General features: G+C 39.0%; 1 protein-coding gene across 1 annotated transcript in view; it reads right to left on the minus strand.

Moving 5' to 3' along the window:
- The window catches only part of clmpb (CXADR like membrane protein b), a gene marked incomplete in the record, with an annotated part of 108,607 nt that overhangs the window by 19,037 nt on the left and 65,718 nt on the right, over positions 1 to 23,852 (minus strand). Inside the window, 2 exon segments of the mRNA XM_024281203.2 lie at positions 2,630 to 2,831; positions 11,175 to 11,326. Coding sequence (XP_024136971.1) covers positions 2,630 to 2,831; positions 11,175 to 11,326 — 354 coding nt within the window.

Here is a 23,852-nt window from a genome sequence, read left to right on the forward strand (position 1 = left end):
TTCTGGAATACATTTCTGCTCTTTTTATTATTTAGAATTATGTTAAAGAGTTACGGTTTTTAAGTTTTCGAGATTGGCATTCTGCTATCTTTTTGGACTATTTTAGCAGTTTTTTTTAGGCTCTTTTGGAGTTTAGCTAATATTTCAGCTACATGTTTGCTGTTTTTGGCTAATTTAGGCTTTTTAAAATATTTTTTTAGGCTGTTTCGGAGTTTAGCTAGAATTTCGGATGCAAGCTAGCTGTTTTCACTAACCTAAGGGGGGTTTTTTGTTTGTTTTTTAGGCATATTTGGCATTTAGCCAATATTTTAGCTGGCTATATGCTTCAACGTTTTCAGCTATCAGCTTCAGTGTTTTTAGCTATCAATTTCAGCATCTTCAGCTATCAGCACTAGGATCTTTAGCTGTCAAATTCAGCTTACAGCATTCACACTAGCATTATTGCAGGTAATGCTATATATCTAGTTCATAATCATGTTAAAAAGTTACAGTTTTAAAGTTTTAAAGATTTTGTTTTAGAGTGTTCAATAAATGTTTATCCTGTTCGGCCCGAAACATAAGGGGTTATGGATTTTGGCGCTTTGTGCGATTGAGTATGACACCTCTGATTTCTGAATATTAATACATCTTTCACATGAATTCAATCATAGAATACATCTTATATAATGACAGGACCCTGTAACAGGCTGTCCAGGATGTACCCTCCCTTGCCCAACAATAGCAACCCTGTGACCCCAAAAGGGATACTGCGGGAGGAGAAAATAGATAGATAAATCAATTAATGATCAGAACATTAAGAACAGCAACTATATCTATTATATACAAGATGATTTTATCAAAGCAGATCCATAGTGCTTACCTCTTGGTGAATTGCTAAGAAATATTTCTTCAAGGCTCAACGTTGTCTGATTTTTACAACAAAATATTTTTCAGTATAAACAGAAGAAAGAATAAATGATTGACAAAATAAAATGCTGTTTATTTCGAACACTTCTGAATTTAGCTGGACTGGTACTTTTAAAACGGTGCTGAAACAGGTGCTTTAAGAATGAAAAAAAGCAAAAACCTCAACAAATTTTTTCAGAAACATTTAAGTGTGCTGAAGCAAGCACCACAGGGTGAAGGGAAGTGTTTGATTGTGGCTGCAATGTTTTTATTTGATTCTTTCTGACAGTCTGAACTGCAGCTCTCCATCTCCATTTCCACACACGTGGAAATGGAAATGTACTCAGGTCACTGAATTAGAATCTTTTAATGTAAAGTACAGGTAAACTTTTTTTGCCTTTGACATCTGTATTCTGACTGAAGCGCTGTGCAGTGCATTGATCTTTACAAACTCACTTGTTCTTATATAAACTCACCACGAAGCACAGAAATCCACATTTTTTCACTCAGTACCTGTAATTTAGGTCACATCTTCGCACAGAGTTTCAGTAACACTTCTTAGTTAAAAGTTGTACTGCATATGTCTCATTGAGCTTTGTAACAACAACTATGAGGCTAACGAGTGAACATCATAGACTATTATCGAGGTGTATAAAATTGAGGTGTGATGTCACCCATGAAAAAAAGCATACCTCCGACTCTCGCGAAATAAAGCCAATTCAATGATTTTTCTGCAATATGGGCAACCCCATTTGAAGACTAACAACAGCGATTGGTCCGAGTCGGTCTGAGCCAAGTTTTTATGGGACAATAATGCCAGTCACCAATAACGAGTGAACTTGTCAGAAGTCCACACACCTCCCGCTCGGGGGAAGCAGCCAATCAAACATGCTTTTACGGAGGCATTGGATTGGTCAGTTTATAACTTGAATTAACTTGAATTATAAAGAAGATGCTAAGAAGAATGTATCAGAGTAAGAGTGATTATTCTGGCAAACATGAGTAAATGAGTCTATTTCTCAATAGAAGTCTATGGGATTTGACTTCTTGGAGCCAGCAGGTACTTCCTGTTTGGAACATGAGGGGGGAGGGGTTGAGCTGTCTTTATACAGTCAATGGTGAACATCTACCACATCAACATGTACAACATCTACCAGATGGTTCTCGGGAGACCTAATTGTTGTTTTGGTGTAGTGTAGAGCTGCTGAATTAGGGTTGGTGTGCTGCCACCTAGCAGTTGGGGGTTTAAGTGGAAAACAAAAGTAAGACGCTAAACTACATATCTGCTTAATCCAATATCATTTTGCACCATCTTAAATCGAGATAAGTATCGGCAAATGAAAGATTGCGATATTTCACAGAATCCGTTTTTTCCTCACGCTCCTACTAATTACACAATGCTATGTATTGCCTCATAGAGGACAGCTCCATTCTGTCCTGGACTTCATCAATCAGCTGTGTGCCCTTCCAACCCCCCTTGCATGTTTCTGGTCTCACCTCATCAACAAACCAATCCAAACAGCGCAAGAGAAATCAAATCACACCGTCTGAATCAAACTGAGTCATTAGATCAGTCAGCATGACGGAGGAAATGTGCCAGGCTAATGGGCTCATGATTACGCCTGTATGTGTCAGAGAGGCAGACTTTTTTCCCATGCTAATGGCTTGCTTTATGACCTGGACCTGTGTGCTCATGCATTATGTGTATTTCTGAGCATTTTCCGATGCGTCTGCAAATACTGACCGAGCACAATGAGGTTGACCTGGCTCCAGTGGTACTTCCCACCGGTCTTGACTTTACAGTAGTACTCCCCGGAGTCGGTCAGCAGCAGGTCACTGATCAGCAGGGAGGCGTCTCCGCCCAGATACTCCCCAGCAAAAGACAGACGGTTGGCCTCGCTGCCTGTGGCCTCAGTGTACACTTCCCCCCCGAAGAAGGTTATAATCTGAAAATGGAAAACAGCACAATTTATTAAAAATGAACAGTTCGCCCGATGGTAGCTGGGTGGACTCCAGACACCCTATGACCATGACTTAGACAAAGCGGAATAAGAAAAAGGACGGATAGCTTTTGGAAACATTTTTATCTCAAATATTCTTATCGAAGCAGCTGCAGAAATTGAACCTTGATTGAACCTCTTATGCATATGATAAACATTTCTCTTTGCACCGGTCAATTATCAGATGACCAGAAAAAGGCTCTTGTAAAACCCATTTTTAAATCGGGGAACACACAAGATGTTTCCAACTAAAGGCCAATCTTCCAGTCATGTCTAAAGTTTTAGAAAAAAAAGTTTTTGACCAACTCTTAGGCCATCTAGAACACGTGTCAAAGTCAACGCCCGGGGGATAGATTCAGACCGCAGGGCAATTGTATCCCTCCAGATCATTTTATATTATGATTATAAACGGTCCAATGTTATCTTGATATTTAAGCAACACTATGATCATGCAGGCTGAGAGATCAAGGCAAGTTCATTTGTATTGCACATTTCATGTACATAGATAATTTAAAGTGCTTTATTTAAAACAATAAAAGAAACAATCAAGAGAAATAGTAAAGGTGGGATCATTAAAATAAAAGAAAGTAAAAATAACCTTAATTTAAAACAAGCAAACAGTGTGGATGTAAACTTTTGAATACATACTAGTCAAATACAGCTGAGAACAGGTGAGTCTTTAACCTGGATTTAAATACAGAGTGTTTCAGCGGATCTAAGGTTTTCTGGAAGTCTACACTCAAGTTTCTGGCCTGGTTGGTAGTTTTTAGTTGAATAGATTGAAGCTCTGTAGTGACGTCCAACCTTTTTTCTTTAGCCCCAAAGACAATAACCTCAGTTTTGTTTTTGTTTAATTGAAGTAAGTTGTGACACATCCAGTCATTAATGTCCTCAATGCATTTACCAAGAGCCTGTACAGGGCCTCGGTCTCCTGGTGTCAGTCTAATATATATCTGTGTGTCATCTGCATAGCTATGGTAACTAATGTTGTTGTTCTTTATAACCTGGGCCAGTGGGAGCATGTAGATGTTAAATAGAAGTGGTCCCAGGATGGAGCCTTGGGGCACTCCACATGTAATTTCTATTGGCTCAGATGTGAAGTTATCAATTAACAAAAAGTGTTTCCTGCTTTACAACTATGTTTTGAACCAGTTTCAAACTTCATTTTGCTGTGGAAACCCCCAAAAATGTTTACAACATAGAATGAAAGTTTTAGGTGCAATTTTATAAAACAAAAATCACATTTTTTAACAAACTAATCAACATGTTTTTGAATAAAAATACTAAAAAATCTAGACTAAAGTCACACAAGGCAAAAAAAAAAAAAAAAAGGCACAAAAAACAAGAAGGTGGGGGCGTGTCTCTCCATTCTGAATGGCTCACATCCCGTGGCGTTGGTGGGCGGGACTTTTGCGGATCGCAGAGTTTACTCAATTTTCAGACAACACTGGTGCTTGTTATTGTGGAAAATTCATGTAGGTCCCCATCCCAAAATAAAATAATAGTTGATTTCCTCTTTGGAACTGTAACGGGGGACAGCTCCGTTTAGCTCCGCCCACCTTATCGGGTTCACTGCGCCTGCAGCATCACAGCCGTCAGATTTAAATTGGTTCTTCGCCTTATTAATTTAAATAAAAGATTGTTTTTGTGCAAAAACTAAAAATAAATGTCATATTATTTCTTTGATTTAAGAAAATCTCAATAACAGAATATTAAAAAAGTTTAAGTTTATTTAGACAAAATTTGAATACGCTGATCTCACAGCTGTACAGCAGGACGCCTGAGGTCATTAATATACATGAACAAATTATCTATGTCAACATTAACAGCCCTAGTTTTTATATCTGCCCTTATTCAATAAATACATTAAATTCAAATAAACATCTTAGAGCCTTTTTAGTGTTCCGCTCCTCATTTCTCTCATTCTTGTATTTAAACTGCTTCCAGTTTTAATATTCATCTTATTAAAGCAACCAATTCCCCGAATAAAATTTTCAGGAGACTTGAGCAGCACATTTGCTTGAGTTAATTTCTGTGTCTTAGCAGCAATACCCTTGATATGTTGGACTGGTTGACTGCCAGGAACATTTAAAATTACATAACTTTAAAGATGGTTTATGCACAGCCAAGAGGTTTCTACTGAGTCCCTCACTGACTGGTAAAAAAAAAAAAAAAAAAATCTTAGAGTGTGAGTAGCAATGTTAACAATGACTTTATAATGAACACTGTGAAATAATATTTTCCAAATGAATGCAGCTATCCTGACAGGGTTCATTTAGCAGATTATATGTGAGCATTGTCTCCTCTTGGTTTTTTTTTTTTGCACAGGCAGAGCTGTCAAACTGGTTGGAGAAAAGGATAGAAAAATCTATTCTGGTGCTGATAAAAGATTCAAATACCCCCGGTGGCACCAATGCGGTGTTCACACAAAATAACAGGCCACACAGAAACAGGAAAGCCAGCGTTTTTGCAACATCGGCTTTTTAAATAGATTCTTTTGCTTGGCCTGTTTTACAGCTTGCATGGAAACTATTTTTGTGTTTGTTAACTTACTATTTCATGAAGCCGGTAGAAAAAAAAAAAAGAAGTAAATGTGTTTGACCGGAATAAGCAATTTGTCTGGAGACAGTAGTGCTGCATTTCAAAGTCTGTCAAGTGTAGTTGAGATGAGCACACCTGTCTGTCACACGCTCACGTCTAAAACCAACTGCTGCTCTTGGACTTTGGGAGGAAGCCAGACAACCTGAGGGCAAACTTCTGCAGGCCCACGGAGAACATGCAAACTCACACAAACGCTTCATCCAAGACTGCGAACCGTCATGCTGTCGGCGACACTGCTAACCACCACACTGCCTTAAAGGCCACTATGCAAATCAGTAGAGGAATTAATTTGCTGTATTTTCAAATGTCAAGTTCTTTTATCTCTTGATGCAACGCTGTTGTTTCTGTAAGACTGCCAAAAGTCTGCTTATTTAGCATAAACCGACACAAGTCTTAGCATTTGGGGCCTGTTCTGTCACCACGTTTAACCCTGTAAAGCCAACAACAGGAAAGAATTGACAGAAAAATCTCTTGTTGAATGTTTTTTAAGCCCTTTGATAAAAACTGTACTGCAAAATAATTAGTTTATTAAAATATAAATAATATCAATTATAATCCATTGTTTGATTTGGTAAGTTTTTGCTCACAGTGATGTTAATTTAAAGTACTGGTACAAAAATATGATCATGTGACATGTCTTGACATGTACCCTAAGCCAGCACTGAACGCTGTACCGGACACAATGCCGGACGCGGTACCAGATGGGGTATTGGACCCAAAACGGTACCAGGTTAGGGTATGGTCCCGGTGCGCTCCATGCCCCGGGACTGGACCAGTTCTGATTCGGAGCCCGGAGGTTGGGGGAACATGATCAACTGTTTAAACATAGATTGTGAACAAAATATGGTGAAAACTCGACATTTTCCCATCTTGTCAAACAGAAATGGTCAATAAATAATAAAAAACAGTAAAAATATGTCATTTTAAAACACTCGATACTAAAAGTTCTCTATTCTGATCGCTGCCTCAGGACTGCGGTGACCCTGCAGCTGATCAGCCCTACGCTCCACTCCAGAGCGGGGAGTTCTGGTCCGCAAACTTAGTAGTAGCATTATTTAGTTTCAAGCTGTTGTAATTTTAATTTGTGCATGTGAACATGTTATTATTATTATTTTATTTATTTATTTATTTTTTAAATGTAACCATTTTTTGCACTTATGAACAAAATATATTGTGTGAGTTTCAAATCGCCCTGTGACAGACTGGCGACCTGTCCAGGGTGAACCCCGCCTTCGCCCATCAGTATCCGGGTTAGGCTCCAGCACCCCCGCGGCCCCGAAAGGGACGAAGCGGTCAAGAAAATGAATGAATGAATGAGTTTTAAATCAAGAATTATGCATGCATTGGGCTGGTTATCAATAATTCCCAGAAATGATTCAATTTGACTTCCAAGAGTATGAGCAAGAAACGGTCTTTTAGACCACAAATGGTTACTTTAAAAAACATTTCTTTAAGAATTTGAAAAATTGAAAAAAATGATTAATTTAGTCAGCAATTATATGTTTAGGTCGACCGAGCATTAGCATTAGCCATCCTATGGGAAATCCCATTAAACGTTAGCATCAAGCTAGCAGACTTTAGCCTTATGTGCTAAATCGATTTATATTGTTATGAATCGATTGTTTTTTTTTATTTTTAAAGCGATTAATCAATTTTATCAACCCAGCCCTGTGCACGCACAAATCCTAAATCAAGAATTAGAAACACACAAATGGGGCGAAAATTATTTCTCTCCATAATATCTCAGATATGCCTGTATCAAATGTCATACAAATGGTTATGTCTAGTTAGTAAAAAGAAATTAAAGGCCAGATATTTAAAGCGTACTAAATTAAAATTTCAATATTTTAGGATGGATAATATTTAAATTAAAAATTAATTCTGTTAGGAAAGAGTCTGGGTAAAAAATGTCATGACTTTGAGTTTCTAAGTGCCTTTCATTTTAAATAATTCTGCTCTTCTTGACTGGGGCTTTTTAAGCATGTAAAATGTATATAAATCTTCATTTAAACGCCTTCATCAGCTACGTTTATGATGCGTTTCTTTGGTTATGGCTCGTCCTAGTGTGGCGGTGTGTGAGCCGCTCCCTCCCATCCACAAACACAAACAAACACAGCTGTCACAGTGGCCTATTACTCAGGGCAAGTGAAGGCCTGCAGAGGGGGGGCTGCTAAATGCTGGTGCCACACCACATCAGAGTCTCAGAAACAAGGGCACCTGCTGCGATCACAGGTGATGACTGGCCACTTACACGTATACGAGAGCATCACACCAACACGCCGGCTTCTTAGTGGAAATCTGCACTCCGGTACGGATTCATGCGGGTTTCAATTCCTGTGCAATGCTACCAGCAGACAGGAACGACACCGAGCGGGAGTCTAAATAAAGCCGGCATGTTTGAAAAGTTTTTGCCGGTGGGCACTTTTCTTCTCTTTAGTTGTAAAAATCCATTACTCACAGATATGTAGGTGCAGACTGCACCTCAGCAGCATGTGTGCTCATGCCTCTGGGTATGTCTGGGCGCATCCATGCTTATGTGGAGACGCCGGTAATGCTTATGAAGGCAAAGAATTTCAGAAAATGGCCAAAGGCTGTCGGCTTAGGTTCCAATTAAAATCAGGTGCTCTGTTTATCGAGTAAAAGATTTAAGGATTGGAACAAATATTTTAGAAAATATCAGAAAAAAAGTAAAGAAATGGACTGTAACACCTGAGTGTTCAGCCTGCTGTGGATGGAGCTTTACGATTGGATGATACGTTTCAGGTGTGTAACATAACGTCTGCAGAGTGGATGAGCACTCACAGCGATGATAAAATATTTTTCAGATGATTCAAATCCCCAAATAAATAAAGTGTAATTTATACCATATAATGGGAGACAGTCGAGTAATTATTGGAGCGAAAACCACAAAAACAAATTTGTTTTATTCTTAAAAGTTCCAAAAAGAATATAACTTTAGAAGAAAAACAAAATAAAGGGATGAGAAAAAAAAGATGAATCAAAGAAAAAATGATTTTCACTTAAATAAAAAAGGTCAGATAATCAAGTTTAGATTTTTTAATATTTAGGTAATTTCCTGTGTTGTATAAACGTGTCACCCTTTAACCATTTTAAATTAGTCGCTCTGTAAAAATGTTTTTTCATTACCAAACAACAAGTAAATAAAATAAGTCAAATTGAATTGTGAACTTTTGAATTGAAATCAAGAGATTTTTTATTTTGCCAGCGATAACAATAATTCTAAAATATAATTAAATATAGGATATAATTAGGGCTTTCAAATGTCCGCATTAATCAAACATTTTAATGTGTTTTTTTCTTAATTGCATTAATCTCATTTTTTGCGACAGATGTTTACTTCTGTGTTATTGCACACCTGGAGGAGCATTTTATTCTGCTCACACATGGTCATTTAAGAAAAATATGCATATTAAGTAAATTATTAGAACTTCAGTCTTGTTATATTTTTACTGCACAAACCACTAACCCCATTGGGCGAACCGTGGACAAACCGCGCTCCGCTCTGGCTCCTTCTTAAGAAAGGTGATCGTCATAAGAGAAAAAAAAAATCATCATTTTAGAGGAAAAGTTCTTGTCTTATTGCTTGTTTTTGTCCAGGATAAAGCAAAAGTTTATACAAAAAAAATAAAGTCTAAATAGTTTAATTTCTCCGCGGTGTTTTATTTCTTCCTTTTTAGATTCTTTTCTGTATTTCTTTTCTGCTTCATTCTAGTCTTTAAAATGATCAAATTCACCCAAAAATAAGTTAAAGAAAATTATAAAATCACGAAAACTTTTATCTTCAGTGAAAAGTATTTCTATTGTTTCAGATGCCGACCTCATTTCATTTAAAACGTGTTTTAATGCCAGAAACTAATGATAATAATAAAGGTTGAATAAACTATCATCTCAATTGTCTTTATTTTTTGTTAGTTTAAAGGGTAACCAAACCCTACATCAAATTGTTTTGTCTATAAATTAGGCTTTAAAAGTGCTGTCTGTTGGTTTTTGCCATTTAAAAAAAAAAATTTAAATAACATTGTTTAATTCTTAAAAACCGTCTGTGTGCTGCCCCCTAAAGGTTGAATTGAGGTATTACATTTGAATTTTGTAATTGGTCAAACCATATAACTTTCAGAAATCTAACATCATGACCTGCAGCTCCAGTAATGATAACAGTCCTGCCCCTAAGCTCCACCCCTCTGACTGGATCTTCAAATTTCAGCTGTGGGTGGAGTCAGCCTCCAACTTCCCTGTTTGGTCACCCTTTAAAGTTAATGAGGGTTAAGATAGGTGCCTTACATTCAGTTTACGCCTGAACCGATTAGTCGACTAATTGGAAAAAAATAATTGGCGATTAGTCGACTATTAAAATAATATTTTTTTTTCAGCTCTAGTGGCGCTGCTCACTATAAAAGGGAAACATAATTGAAAATTGTGTTAAGACGATGACCCTGTCAGGACCTAAAATGCAGGAGAATGAGTTTGGTGACAGAAACTGAACATTTAATAAATGAACTAAAACATGAAAAAAAACACGGAGACCTATAAATAGTGACAGAACAGAGCAGATGAACCAAAAACCAGACACTTAAATCCACTGAGGTTGATGAACTAAATGAAGACAGCTGTGGATGATTAACCTGAACCTAGTGAGACCAAACACCACAAACACCCGAGCACAGAATCCTCACAGAACCTCTTATGATTCATGAATACTCATGTCCTCACTGCTTTTCTGTTACCAAAAACCTGCTTTAAGAGTTCTGACCTCGGGGTCATCACCATCAGCTGATGGTGTCTCCATCATATGTTGCCCTAATATTTGTCAGAAAGCTGGATGTTGACATGTTGCTTTGTTCTTCTGAGCATGGCCTCCCAGCAGAACACAAGGATGATTTATTCATTTGGCTACAGGCACACTGTCTTTCCTAATCAAACTTTTAGATGTTTGATTTTAATTAATGGTGCATTCAATGTTATCTTCCTTTTAAATATTCATCACAATGTGGCAGAGTGGCCCTTAAAAATTATCAAAGCATAATCTACTTTTTAAAAAATATATTTTTTACTTCCATCCCTGCTTTCTCCTTCGTTCCCTTCAGTGCATCTCTCTCTTCTCATCTCATGAGCGGTTTCCAAATAGAAAAATAAGAACCTTTTCTCCTCTTAGAAACAGTCGGATCTTGTTTCATGGTCCATTATAAAGAAAATTCTCCATTTGGGGAATAAAAAGCTTTTATTCAAACTCATTTGCATCAGAATGCAAAGAATATTATGGTTATAGAGGTACACACTGAGGCATTCATAGAGCTTTAAGGAAGATGCCAAACTGTCAATATAGAGAGATCTCTCTTTAAAATTGTATTAAAAAATGTTTTATTATTTAAAAATATTCTTACTTCTCCAATAAAACCTCCAGAATTCTGATTGAAATATAGAATTAAAAATGTGTATCGAGTACTGACTTACTTTTTTATGTATTTCTAAGAATATTATACACATTTGGATTCACAAACGTAGACGTTGTTTCTATTTCAACTTTAATATAATGTAAATTTGAGCTTAACATAAATTGTCACTGATTCTGATTATATTTTAGTCAGTCTGAGTTGAATTGAGAGCGAACCAAACCAGCTAATCCAAAGTGAGAAGGTTTAGATCAACATGGACAGAAGATAATCTCACCACTTTCTGTTTGGAATTTGGTTTCTGCAACAGCCACTCGATGTCAAGCGAGCTGGACGATGGGAACTGGTGGTGGCAGGGTAACGTGGCGTTGTCCCCAACCACCTTCTTCATCTCCGTCTGAGCCCGCGCTGACAGCAGACTGGATAGGACTAGAGGAGAGAGAAAAACAGAGATAAGGAGTCAAAGAATGAGTGACAAATCAGAGCGAGGCAGAGGCTCGACCCGAGAATGAGAAGGGACAGAATTTCTGTTTACAAGGCAAAAGCTTGACAGAAGAGATAGTGACGGGAAACAATAACATATGACCGAGCCTGACACGTGCTCAGATAACTCATATCACAGAGAACAGACAAACTTCTGAAAAGTTTGTGGAGTTCTGGTTGGCAGCAAACACACCTTCTACTAAAAACAGACGTGGAATGTCAGAAAAAAGATTTAATGACATGCTTGTCTACAGGAGCCACCATAATGACAGCTGCACCAGAGATCTGTCAGGGAAACTTTGTTGCAGCAATAGTGAATAAAAAGCGGCTTTGGATCGTGGGCAGACTGGCAATGCCAGAACCAACACAGCTGATTTGTTGGAGGACGTCGGACAGCCTTGAAGGTTTGAGAAGAATTACCAGAAGGTGTTAAGAATGGTTTTGTAAAACATTCACATACATCGTCACATACTGACGTTTGGTTAAGGACCTCTCAGCGTCAAAAACTGCCGTTTTGGTGTCCCTAATTCATCGTTTTTTTGATGTGCTGACTGCTTGCAAAATTAAAGGTCCAGAACCCTCAGGACATGGTACTGGTACCCGATACTGGTACCCTAACCCAGCACCGGACGCTGTACAAGACATGGAACTGGACACGGTACCACACCAGAATCAACATCGGGCTCTGAACCAGAAACAGTACGGTACCAGACCAGAACCGGTTCCGGGTTGGCGTACCGGTACCAAAACCCAGTACCAGGATACAGTTCCGTTCCAGTTCGCGGCTCAGAGGTTGGGGACGCGTAATTTGATGGGAACAGCCATCACCATGAATGATGCCAGGTTTGGATACCGGAACCAGTGCCCAAACCCAGGGTTTGGGTACCAGATACGGTACCAGACCTGGTTAGGTTTGGATACTCCGCACGGTATCCTAACCCGGTACCGTTTTGGGTCTGGTACCAGGGTCCAGTGCTAGGTTAGGTACCGGACGGTACCAGTATCCAAACCCAGTAGCGTTACCCTAAGCCAGGACGTGTGGTTAGGGGACCAGATGCTACCAGACATGGTACCAGACCCTAACCTGGTCTGGTGCCATGTCCGGTACCGCATCCGATACTGGGTTTGGGTACTAGCGCCGGTTCGTGTCTGGTACCGTCCGGTGCTTTGATTTTATGAACAGCTGCCAGGAGGTTGGGAGCCCATGATTTAACCCAGCACCGGACACGGTACCGGGCATGGTACCAGACCTGGTACCGCATCTGGTACCCAAAGCCAGAGCTGGTACCCTAACCCCGTACTGATACCGGTTTGGGTTTGGTACCATGCTGGTACCAGGGTTAGGGTACTGGTGCGCTCCACGTCCCGGTACTGGACTGGTTCTGGTTTGCGGCCCAGAGATTGGGACCAGTGATTTAATGGTAAGGTCAATATGTGGCGAGTTGTGAGGTTGTGTTGGTTTTGTGGGAGATGTGTTTGTGCGTTTGTTGTATTCACAATAGCATTGGTTTCAGATATTAGACGTCCTCCACCTGATAAGCAAAGGAGCAGAAATCTATTGATGTTCTGCGTTTATTGGTGACATATTTTTTTGGCTCTGCTACATTTAATAAAAGCATTAGGCGCTAATTTAATTGGCGGCTCAGCCGATAGCTCAAGGGAGCTTTGACTGCTCCAACTAAAACTCATTTATCTTGGCAGATGCTCATTTAAAGTGAAATGTTGAGACTGCCTTAATATTGTTCTTGTGATGAGGACGCTTCTTCTCATCAGGACCTCCAGAAAACAATCTGACCTTCACTGCATGCAGTGGTGTCACTTTGTGCTGAGAGACGGACTGACAGAATGCCTTTGTATGCAGCAGACGCAAACACAAGCTGTCAAATGTTCCACAAGAGGCCAGTTCTCTCTGGGCTTTGGTCCACCGCTCCACCCCATAGGAGCCAACGGTCTGACCCTACAGTGATCTTTGGGCCAATGAAAATGTCAACTCTGCACTGGGAAACCAGCGAGGTGGGGCTGACACAGGACACAAAGGAAAAGAGTTTGAAGAACTGCTTCTTTTCCAAAAAAGAAAACTTCTTCTGATAAAATCTGGTGACTTGGGTACGTTTTGTGAGTTTAGACCCAGGTTTCCAGCTCCAGGTCTTCAATCAACCTGCGTTGCTGAATGTTTTTATGTCGGATCATGATTGCCAACATATGAACTTCTACTCCAAACCATTACTCGGCACAAAAATGAGGGCCAAGAACTCTTGAGCCCTGAAGGTATTCCTGCTCATGATTTTTTTATACTGCATTTTCAGGGTCATTCATCTTTCAGGCTGCCCACCAACATTGGTGTGAGTGTTAGTAAAAGAGAAGAAGACTTTAAGGTGTTTAAAATACTAAAGACAGCAGCACCTCAGACTGTATCAGCTACACAGTGTGAATGAATGATGATAGAATGGTCTGCTGAGGTTTTCTTGAACTGTCTTCAGCTTCTTTGAAGAGCTTTGTCGTCAGCTACAACGTGGCACTAAAGTCTCTGTTTTCTTGTTGACTAAATCTCCAATTCAGTGCTGATTTCACTTGATTTCTGACTTTGAATTACACAGGAGCCTAAACATTCAACTACAACCGTTTAGGTCAGAATCATTTTGGTTTGGGGGCCGCATTCAACCCATCTGATCTCAAGTGGGCCGGACCAGTAACAAAATAGCAAAATAATCTGTGGTCAACTTGTTCTCAGTAGCTTTGTTTTTGTCTTGTTTTATCTTAGTTGGAAAAAATGCTTTAAACTACCTAGAAGTCTAATCACTTATTATTACACTTTCATTCACAGAGTCCGATGCATTTCAAATAAAATGGATTTCACTAAAAAAAAAAAAGATGTTTATTCAGTTTTATGCAGACTAAATGTTTTACATCTGACATTAAAGCAATCCCAATAGTAATCTCAAGAGGGGCTACGGGAAAAAAGAAATACCCTTTCTTAAATATAAATGTGTTAATCAATGAATAATTAAACTAAATTAAATCTGCCAACATTTTGCCATTAATCTCCGTTTCTCTCCCAAAAATCGGCATGGTTTGGCCTTCATCGTGTTTATTTCTTGATCTCTTGAGTTTCCTTTGCTTCCCCTAGTGGTAGAACTGCGCATTGCAGGTTTTCTTTAAAAAACATATCTTGACACAGGAATGGGCTAGAAACTTGCTTTCTTTTTTGAAAATTCTTATATATATTTTTCTTCATAACTGGGCCACATTAAACCATGTGGCGGGCTGGATATGGCCCGCGGGCCATAGTTTGACACCCCTGTTTTAGGTAATTAAAGTCATAAGGAGAAGAGCAGTTTTGTGCTGCTATGATACACTTTACAAAAGTGATTGCTAAAGCAATCAGTGTAAATCAGCTGACTCGGTCATGGAATAAAAGTGTATTTGCATCATTAAGGAACACTTTAGTAATGTGTTGCACATTGGTGTAAAGTTGATAAGAAAATCAGATTTTCTCTGCTTACATTCAGGTAGATTGTGTGAACGGTTGTGAAAGTATAGTATGTCAAAGAGCGTATCACTGGGGATATCTCTGCTGTTACCTCTTGTGATATCTTATGGGGTCCAGATGACCCAAGCCTCATATAGACGTGTTATCCATCCCATGAAACATTGACAGGATTTCATGTCTGCCATGGACGACAGTGAAAATCCAAAATCATTGAAAAAAAGTTCAACGCACTGTCTTGTGGGGTCCAGATGTCCCCACTCCTAACATCAAGGATAGCACAAGGGTAAAAGAAAGAGCTCAGGCAGATAAAGTGGGGAAATTTTGACCCTATAGTTCTTGATTTAATGCACAGTGACTGAATGCGGTCAGCTTTCTAACTTTGGCACTGAGGGTGTGAACACTGTTTTGATTATGCAGCAAAAGGCGAAAATAATCTGTTTAATTACCTCCAAAAATAGACTCCACCGTACATGGCGTGGGCGTCATAAAGGCCGCTGTACTTGTTTTTGCCAGAAATACTAGATTTGGGGGTAAAACTGACCATTAAATGATCATTTCCCACCACTTTTCTTCTCGTTTATGGTCCTGAATGGGGGGTTGCAGTGGAACCAATGACAAAGTGCTCCTTAAATAAGCCGGCCTTGATTGCTCACATTTGGATTAGCCTCGTTTTTGGTGTGCACAGCTGGGCCGTTGTTTGTGTAAACGTCAACTATGCAAAACAACAGGCTCTCTATCGCAGATTTGCACAAACACTATGAACATTCTGATAGGCTTTTAGCCTTGGCTCTATACTTTTGACAAGGTGACTTGCAGACGAGCCAAAACCTGTGAACCCGTGTTAGCTTAGCAAACATTTTGTTGCGCGTCATTCAGCCTCTCTGTGAGATTCCACACTCACGTTAGAGATGCCAACAGAACAATCCTGAAGATGAGATAAATGTAGAAAGGACTTGTGGAATTGCTGCATCCTCCGCCTGTTTTTCTCTTGAATGGCGTCGTCTTGTTTTAGCCTCATTTGGCAGAGCTCCATGCTTTGTGGCTAGTTTCAGACTTTACCCAATGAAAGAGAGGAATGAAGCGTGTCACAATTAACCAAAAAATGAAAGCTAACAGTTGAGGTTTAGACACAAAGAGAGTGTATGTGTGTGAGGGAAAGATAGTCACATTTGACAAAAAAAAGAAGAGTGAAGAGCTGTGGTGAAATATGGAGGAACCAATTTCTATGAAAAGGCCCTAGGGGGAGTTGTGCTCCAGTAAATCCGCCTTACAGAGCCCTGCAATCTCATTATAGCATAGCCAGTGAGACGGACAGACATACAAACAAGACAGCCCGGGATCTTTCCCACTGCCCCAAAGTCAGGCTCCACATCCCCTCAGTCAGCACAGCCTGGCTGGGACCTCTGCCACGTCCAGAGCTTATGACCTCTGGTACTCAAACACAACAGATCAGAAAGGGAGACTGAAAGGGGAGAGATAAATGGGTGGACGAATGGTGCATTGCTTTATTTTGAGCTCCCACTGCAGGCTAAGTCACTGGTGAGGAGAAGATTATAACCTGGCAAAGGTAGTTTTAGACACTTTATCCTGTACGATACATTTTATTTGAGTGGAAGTTCCTTATATCCTGTTACATAATATAATAAAATTGAATCAATTTGCATTTATCGATAAATAAAAGTAGATCATATTAAATGCTTTGCAATGCTACACCTCTTCCTTTTCAAGCTGTTCGATATATGATACAATTGTCTCACTCCCTTTACATGGGCACTACTAGATTGTATCTATGAGTTTTGTTTTTATTCTCTACATGAATGAATTTTTGTTTTTCAAGTTACCTTTTTACTGATCACCTGTCATGGGGGATTCCAGTCTTCACATTAAGATAACAGCAAAAGGCTCAAGAAATGATGATGATCCGGCACAGGACTAAAACTATGGTCATGTATCCAAAAATTTATGTTTTTCAGCAAATTCAGCAGGTGGCCGTGTGTGTCAGGAGTCAGCACTCTGTCTCCCCATCTCCAGAGTACTGACTGCACTACATCTCCCAGCAACCCCAGCACACAATTCCTGGATGCTGCTCAGCTTTTTCTTATTTGCCAATCACCCACAGGACACTTAAGTACTACACAGAGCCTCACTCAGTGCGAAGTATTATTCGTGCCACGCTACCTGCATTACTGACCCTGCTTTATCTCTGACTGCTTGCCGCCCGCCCTGACCCTCGCCTGGACTCCGACTACTTTAGTCTCTTCTTGGATGATCTCATGCCCATGGTTGACCTCTGTCTGTCTAACCCTGATTTAGCTTTGTGGACTTTTAGCTGCACTTACTTCCTGTCTGAACTAATAAACCTGCTGCATGTAAAACCAGCTGTCTACCCGTTTGTGACAAAGTTACAGCATTTGTAATCGGCAGTCCCATTTTTACACGCTGTGCGATCGTCAAAGGGATTTTAAGAAAATGTTATAATTTTACAGACGATATTTCTGTGAAAGTTGACATCGGTCGGTAGACGCTCGGCACATTTCAAGGTTGGGCGGTGGTAGTCCAGTGACAGATGGAGATTACGAAATTGGGCGACCGGTTGTAGCCCATGGGATAGTTGTATTCGGCCCTCCACACATGTGTCAAAGTCAAGGCCCGAACCGGCCCCCGGGCCTTTGACACGTGCTGTAATGTTACCTCATCACTAGTTGGCCAAAATCAGTACCAGGGCAAACACATATGGTATCTATACCGGTAGCAGCTCTGATTTGATGATGTGTTAGTGTCTCCGGATGGTCGTAGTCCATATCAAAACCACCGGCAACCAGCCACCCGGTAGCCTGGGGTGTACAAAAAATGGGCCATTCTGCACGATGATGGCTGCCTGAGTACCTGTCTACATTCATGACCATGCCAACGATTTTCATAAAAATTGTTCGTTGGCATGAAATCTTGAAGATTTTTCCCCATCGCAGAATGGCAGTTGTATTTGTGACTGTAGTCTTAGCAAATGGCTGGAGGGAAATATAGTTCTAATTTCCTATTTTCATTTCTATTGCACAAATTCTAAGTTCATTTGTTTCATTCCAAATGTGCTTCCTCGGAGAATGCCTCAGCACATGCATAAGAACTCTTTGTTAGATGCAATCATTTAACTCCCATTTGATTGACACTCAGCAACAGGAAAAACAATCATCGCAAACAGACTTCCAATCTGTGCCAGAACTGATTACAGTATCTCTGGTTAATTGCAGAATTAACTGGGATTGGATTTTAATGCAGGGGCAGACGAAAGACAAAAGTCTGGGCTTGGCGGAAGCAAATGATTTCACAGAGCAAACGCAAACACAGCCCATCCGTTCTTACTGCTGACATACAGCTAGTTTTTTTTAGCTGACTTTGGGACATGCTGAGAGGAGCACAGGACATGAGGAAACAGCAAAATAACTCAAAGCTCAGCTTGTTTATTTCACCAGCTATGTTTTACCCAACTCCTAGCGATGAGATCTGTTCTGTCTCTAGAGCTTCATGAACATATACAACAAAATCTGCACATATTTTCAGTAAACTCACTTTTTCTCTTTTCTTAACAGTTTTTGACACTGAAAAATCTCTCCTTACACGGAGCTCCTCAGTCACACCATCCACTGCTGTAAAAATGTACCAAACCATCACGCTTCATTTGAACTCGTTTTGCACACTGAACCATTCTCCTTGTAGTTTCAAGGTCTAACTTAAATGGCGGTATTATTAAAAATGAAATGGCCTTTTCCCCCCTGACTTGAGGCTGGTTCTTTGAAGGTACAAACTCCCATAATCCTTTTTGCCTCACATCCAGCGGCTGACACAGATCTAGTGTCCCTTACACTTTAGAGCTAGGCACATAAAAAAACATGATTACTGCCTAAAATGACTTTATTAACTTCCACTATTTTATTTTTGTTAATATTATAATTGATTATTCGAATATTTTAATTACTGACAACTTTATCAAGTTACTTTGGTTTGATTTTTGCATTGAAAAGCAAACTACTGTATCTATCCATCCATCCACCCATCCATCCATCCATCCACCCATCCATCCATCCATCCATCCATCCATCCATTCATCCATTCATCCATCCATCCATCCGTCCGTCCATGCATCCATCTTTCCATCATCCATCAATGCATCTTTCCATCTTTCCCTACATCCATCCGTCCATCCATCCGTCCATGTATCCATCCAACCATTCATCTGTCCATCCATTCATGTGTCCATCCATCCATCTGTCCATCCATCCTTCCATCCATCTATCCATCCATCCATTTAATCATTAATCCACCAGGAGGAATAGGTCATCACTTCAACTGAGTAAACTACTATAATGTATTTTTTTTTATTTCACTTTGTCTTGTTGTAAATTTGTTCAAACATTTTCTGTATGAGTCCCATTTGATTGTTTTAAATACAAGTGGAGTTTGTGAAATAATTATCAGTGGTCTTTTACAAAATGCACATATTAAATAATTAAGTGAAAAACAAGATGTTTTAAGCACAATATCTTTGTTTAAATGAAAAATTCCATCTTCATAAGTTAGATTTTAATGTGACCTTTAGCTACATTACATTAGAACAATACTTTTAATTCCTCTGCCACCTGACTACATCTTAGTAGTAATATCTTTGAATATTCACTTGGTTCTCACAAAGGAGGGCAGATGTTTTATGCGCTTTTTTCTGATTATTCTGATTGAATTGAAATTTGCAGGTTTCTATGTGTGTCCTTCTCTCTAAAGTCTCCTCCCATTTCTCAGCAAAAGGATCTGAACATAAACTAAAATATTGCAGCACCTGGATTTCTTTTGCTTGTTCAACAGCTCTGCTGGATACAAAGCTGTGCATTGGTCTGTTGCATGACTCTTTTGTTGCCCAGTGGTTAGATCCTAGACAAACAACCTTACATTAAAAAACATTCGGAGCGGAAAGGTTTTCTTAAGCCGACCACCACAACTCAAGCCACACCGCCTTTTTCAATTTGTACTGCTCTGAACTTTAACCTTTTACATGCTAGCTGGAAGTCTTGGAAGCAACTCTAGGGTTTGATTTTTATTTTTTTTGCAATTTCTCTGAGCACTGCACAGTCTGACCTTGGCCTGAACTCCTTGTTACCTCCACTTCTGAGAAAGCCGGCAGTAGTCTTGTGTTTTTTTTTTACCCTGCTTGTATTTCTCACCATGGAATGATGGACTCCAAACTCTTGGAGACCGGCCTAGCGCCTTTCCCAGACTGATAAGCAGCAACAATTGCCTCTTATAGATAACTGCTGGTGTCGTCTCTCGTCCACACAAACAAAGTGCTGAGATGTCTGCTTTTGCAAAGGTGCTCACTCTTTCTGATAAGACATTAATCAAGTGCATTTCCGTTAATACATGCCAATAAATTATTTTAATATTTACTTGACAATCCTTCAATTACAACATTTATTATTAAAAAATGTTTTTTTACAGTATATCTCGACTTTTTCCATTAATAAACAAACTGTGTGAGTTCCTGAATTCCAAAAAGGTCTTGAGATAAACACAGATTCCCTTTCTGCATGCCTCCAAATATTAAAAAAAAAAATGTTTCCTTGAGTTTCTCTCGTATTTATGGAAAAAGCAGAACTTAATTAACCGACAGGCAGAAAACTGAAAATGCCGACCTCTCCTCGACATGAGAGTTTAAACTTTCAAACCAAATTTTGTTGTTTTTTTTGATTGATTTCATTCTCCTAATCAGGGTGACTCACACTTTTCAGAGCTGTGGTACTCAACCAAGATGTGTTAATGCAAATAGAAAGAACAGGGAATGATTTATTTTTCTTCTATGAACTCACAGAATCAGTTTGTAAAAAACGCCTGGAATGCAACAATACTAGCATATACATTTTCAGAATTTATTTATTATGTTTGAATTCTCTTAAATCAAAGAAGCAGGACAGTGAAACTTTCTGTGAATTGCTGGCGAGCAATATCAATGCCAAAACCTCCTCCAGCATGCGCAGCTGTCCATCCTTTCCCCTGAAGAAATGTGTTGGTTATTAAGGCTGTCAAGTCCACCATGACGTAGAGTTTTCAAGCTACAGCTCAGGAAAGGTGAGCTCTTTTCTTTTCTTTTCAGATAAATCTTCACTTCTTTCAGACAAGAAGCAAAGTGTTTCAGCTAAGACTGGGTTGATACAATTCATTTTAATCGATTTAAGCTTAATAAATCAATAATCAATCCATAAAAACAGAGATCGATCTAAAGCATAAGGATAAAGTCTGTTAGCTTGATGCCAAAATTAAATTTCCCATAGGACGGCTAATGCTAACGCTCGGTCGACGTAAACATAGATGCCGACTAAATGAACATTTTTATAAACTCACAAGTAATAATTTTTCAAACTCTTTTAAGCAAATATTTTTTTATAGTAACCATTTGTGTTCTAAACCATCGTTTTTTTCAGTTTATTCTTATTCTTCTTGAAAAAAGTGTACTGCTATAGTGCAAGCTCCACCTAGTGGCCTGTTGGTGGAACTCCAACAGTAACTCAGTCTGCTACTATGTTAAATGAGGAAATAAAAACCGCAGAACCGACCCTAAACCCACCCGAATTATGCATACCCACCCAAAGCCATTCTTACCCGACAATTTAGAACCAAACCCAAACCAATTACTTGTGGTCTAATTAAGAAATTAAAAAGTGAAATCAAGACGTTTTCTTTCATTGTTTTAACTAACAACCTAAAATGCCATATTTCCTGTTCACAAGATTAGAATAATTTACCACAATAAAGTAAAATAACATCATAAAAATTGCATTTTCCATTGTTTTAAGATTTATCTGAATCTAAATGACTTTAATTTATACAGGTGCAATAACTGACAGAAACTAGAGATACTCTGCTGCATCTGTCTTTAAGAGTCTTCCAGAAAACTAGCTGCAGTAGTATCTTATATTTGAGATTACACAGGGGGGAGCAGGAGCAGAAGAACCTTTCCCACAACAAATCTGGAACCTGAAAGAATTACCTGAATAATCCCAGATCATTCGGTACCTAGCGCTTCTGTGGCTTTCTCGTCCCCATCATTGCTGTCATGTTGAGTGAAAGCAACACTCCTCGTCCCACAAGTCCCCAAAATAGATACAGAATGAGTTTTGTGTCAAGCACTTTTAATTCCCCTGAAGTATTCTGCAGCTTCCCAGCGTGCAAAAGAGGGACGGAGGAAAGGAGATGGAGAAAAAGGCTAATTACACAACTCCCTGAGGGACTGAGAGAGGCTGTGAAACCTGCTTACATGGCTATACTCATCTTATCAACACTGCATCTGGTGGCATCACCCATACTCATGGGTGTAGCTGTCTAAGATGGACTGGCTGTTCCATAAATCTTCTACTTTTAGCCCAAAAATGTCCAGAGAACCTACAATAACTTCGTATCAAAGCCTCTGCTAAAAGTTGATGCCAAACTTTCTCAGATTTTCCTATCTGACAGGTGGAGCAAACGCCGCGCTACAGGTTTGAATCGCTTTGGAACAAATCTTCCAAACATGCATGAAATCTTAAATACACAATCAAAGACCACTACGACGATTAAACAAATATGACACAATATTATGTTTTAGAAATTAAAATGCATTAACAAAAAAAGAAACAAAATCAGAAGTTTTGGAAAACAAAAGTAATTTCCAGACATCAAAATGAAATGTTAAAAACACAATAATTCAGCAATTCGAATCAGAACCCCCCTCTACCCCTCCAATTGTAGGGGCATTTGGAGGGGTAGGGGTTTCCAAAATAGTTTTTTGGGGAAACCTATGAGGGCTCTATATCCCTCCACCACAAGGGTTTCCACGTCGAGGAGAAGCACATTTCTTCATGCGGGTGTGCTTCGAAGCACAGAAGTTTACATCTAAATCTAAGTAGTAACTTTTTGTTTTAGCAGGACTTTCTAAAATTCTAAACCAATGTTATTATGTATTTTCCGAGCGCTAGCCGCTACGTGCTAACGTAGATGACTGCCGACTATTGATGACATCATTGAGTGGGAGTGACGTCCAAATTAGAAGAGTCCAAATTGTCCAAATTCCCACTCTAGTCCTTAAAAACTATGAAGTGCGGAACTATCTAGTGCCCTGAATTTTAAAACCAATTTAAACACCATGCTCACTATTTTAGTTTTGCTAAACAACATAAAAATATGACATCACCGCTTTCACAGTGAAAATTGAATCAACACAAGTGTTTTACGACGTCTGTCTATGACTCCACTGTGTTCTGATGATGAAATTGTGAAATGATTGTTAAAAAAATACATTTAAAAAATGTTTTGTTTTTTTTTTTCACAAAAATTGTTCGAACATAATGCATTGTGGTCTATATTTGCTAATGTAGTGAGTATCAATTCATGGTAGCATTTCTCAAAGACTTCTGGGAAATTTCAAATCCACTCAAATTTGGAATTGTTGATTCGGACACCACTACAAAATGGCAATTGCACTATATAGTGCGTAGGAAAGGAATTAGGCTATGTTTGAATTCCTTCAATTACTTTGTGCACTTTATAGTGAACTATATTAGCTGTTTTCTAGTGGAGTCTGAATCTACAATTGGAAAATTGAGCGCACTAGAAATTTTGATCGATGCTCACTACATTAGCGAATATAGACCACAATGCAGTCGAACAATTTTTGTAAAAAAAAAAAAAAAGCTAGAAATAAACGTCATAAAATGCTCGTATTGATCATATTTTCACTTTGTGAAATCTGTAATGTCATACTTGTCATACAAAAAAAAATGACTTTGAAAATCCAGGGCACTATATATTCTCGCACTTTATAGTTTTTTGGTAGTTCGGGATTAGGGTGGGAACTCGGACACAACGTAAAAGTAGGAGGAGGGACAAGAATCAAAAATGTAAAGTTGTTTTTTATTTGTAGTTTTTCTTTATTTAACCCTTGTGCTATAGTAGTCAAGTTTACAT

This window comes from Oryzias melastigma, linkage group LG13 (genome assembly GCF_002922805.2).
Source record: "Oryzias melastigma strain HK-1 linkage group LG13, ASM292280v2, whole genome shotgun sequence".
Classification (NCBI taxonomy): Eukaryota; Metazoa; Chordata; class Actinopteri; order Beloniformes; family Adrianichthyidae; genus Oryzias; species Oryzias melastigma.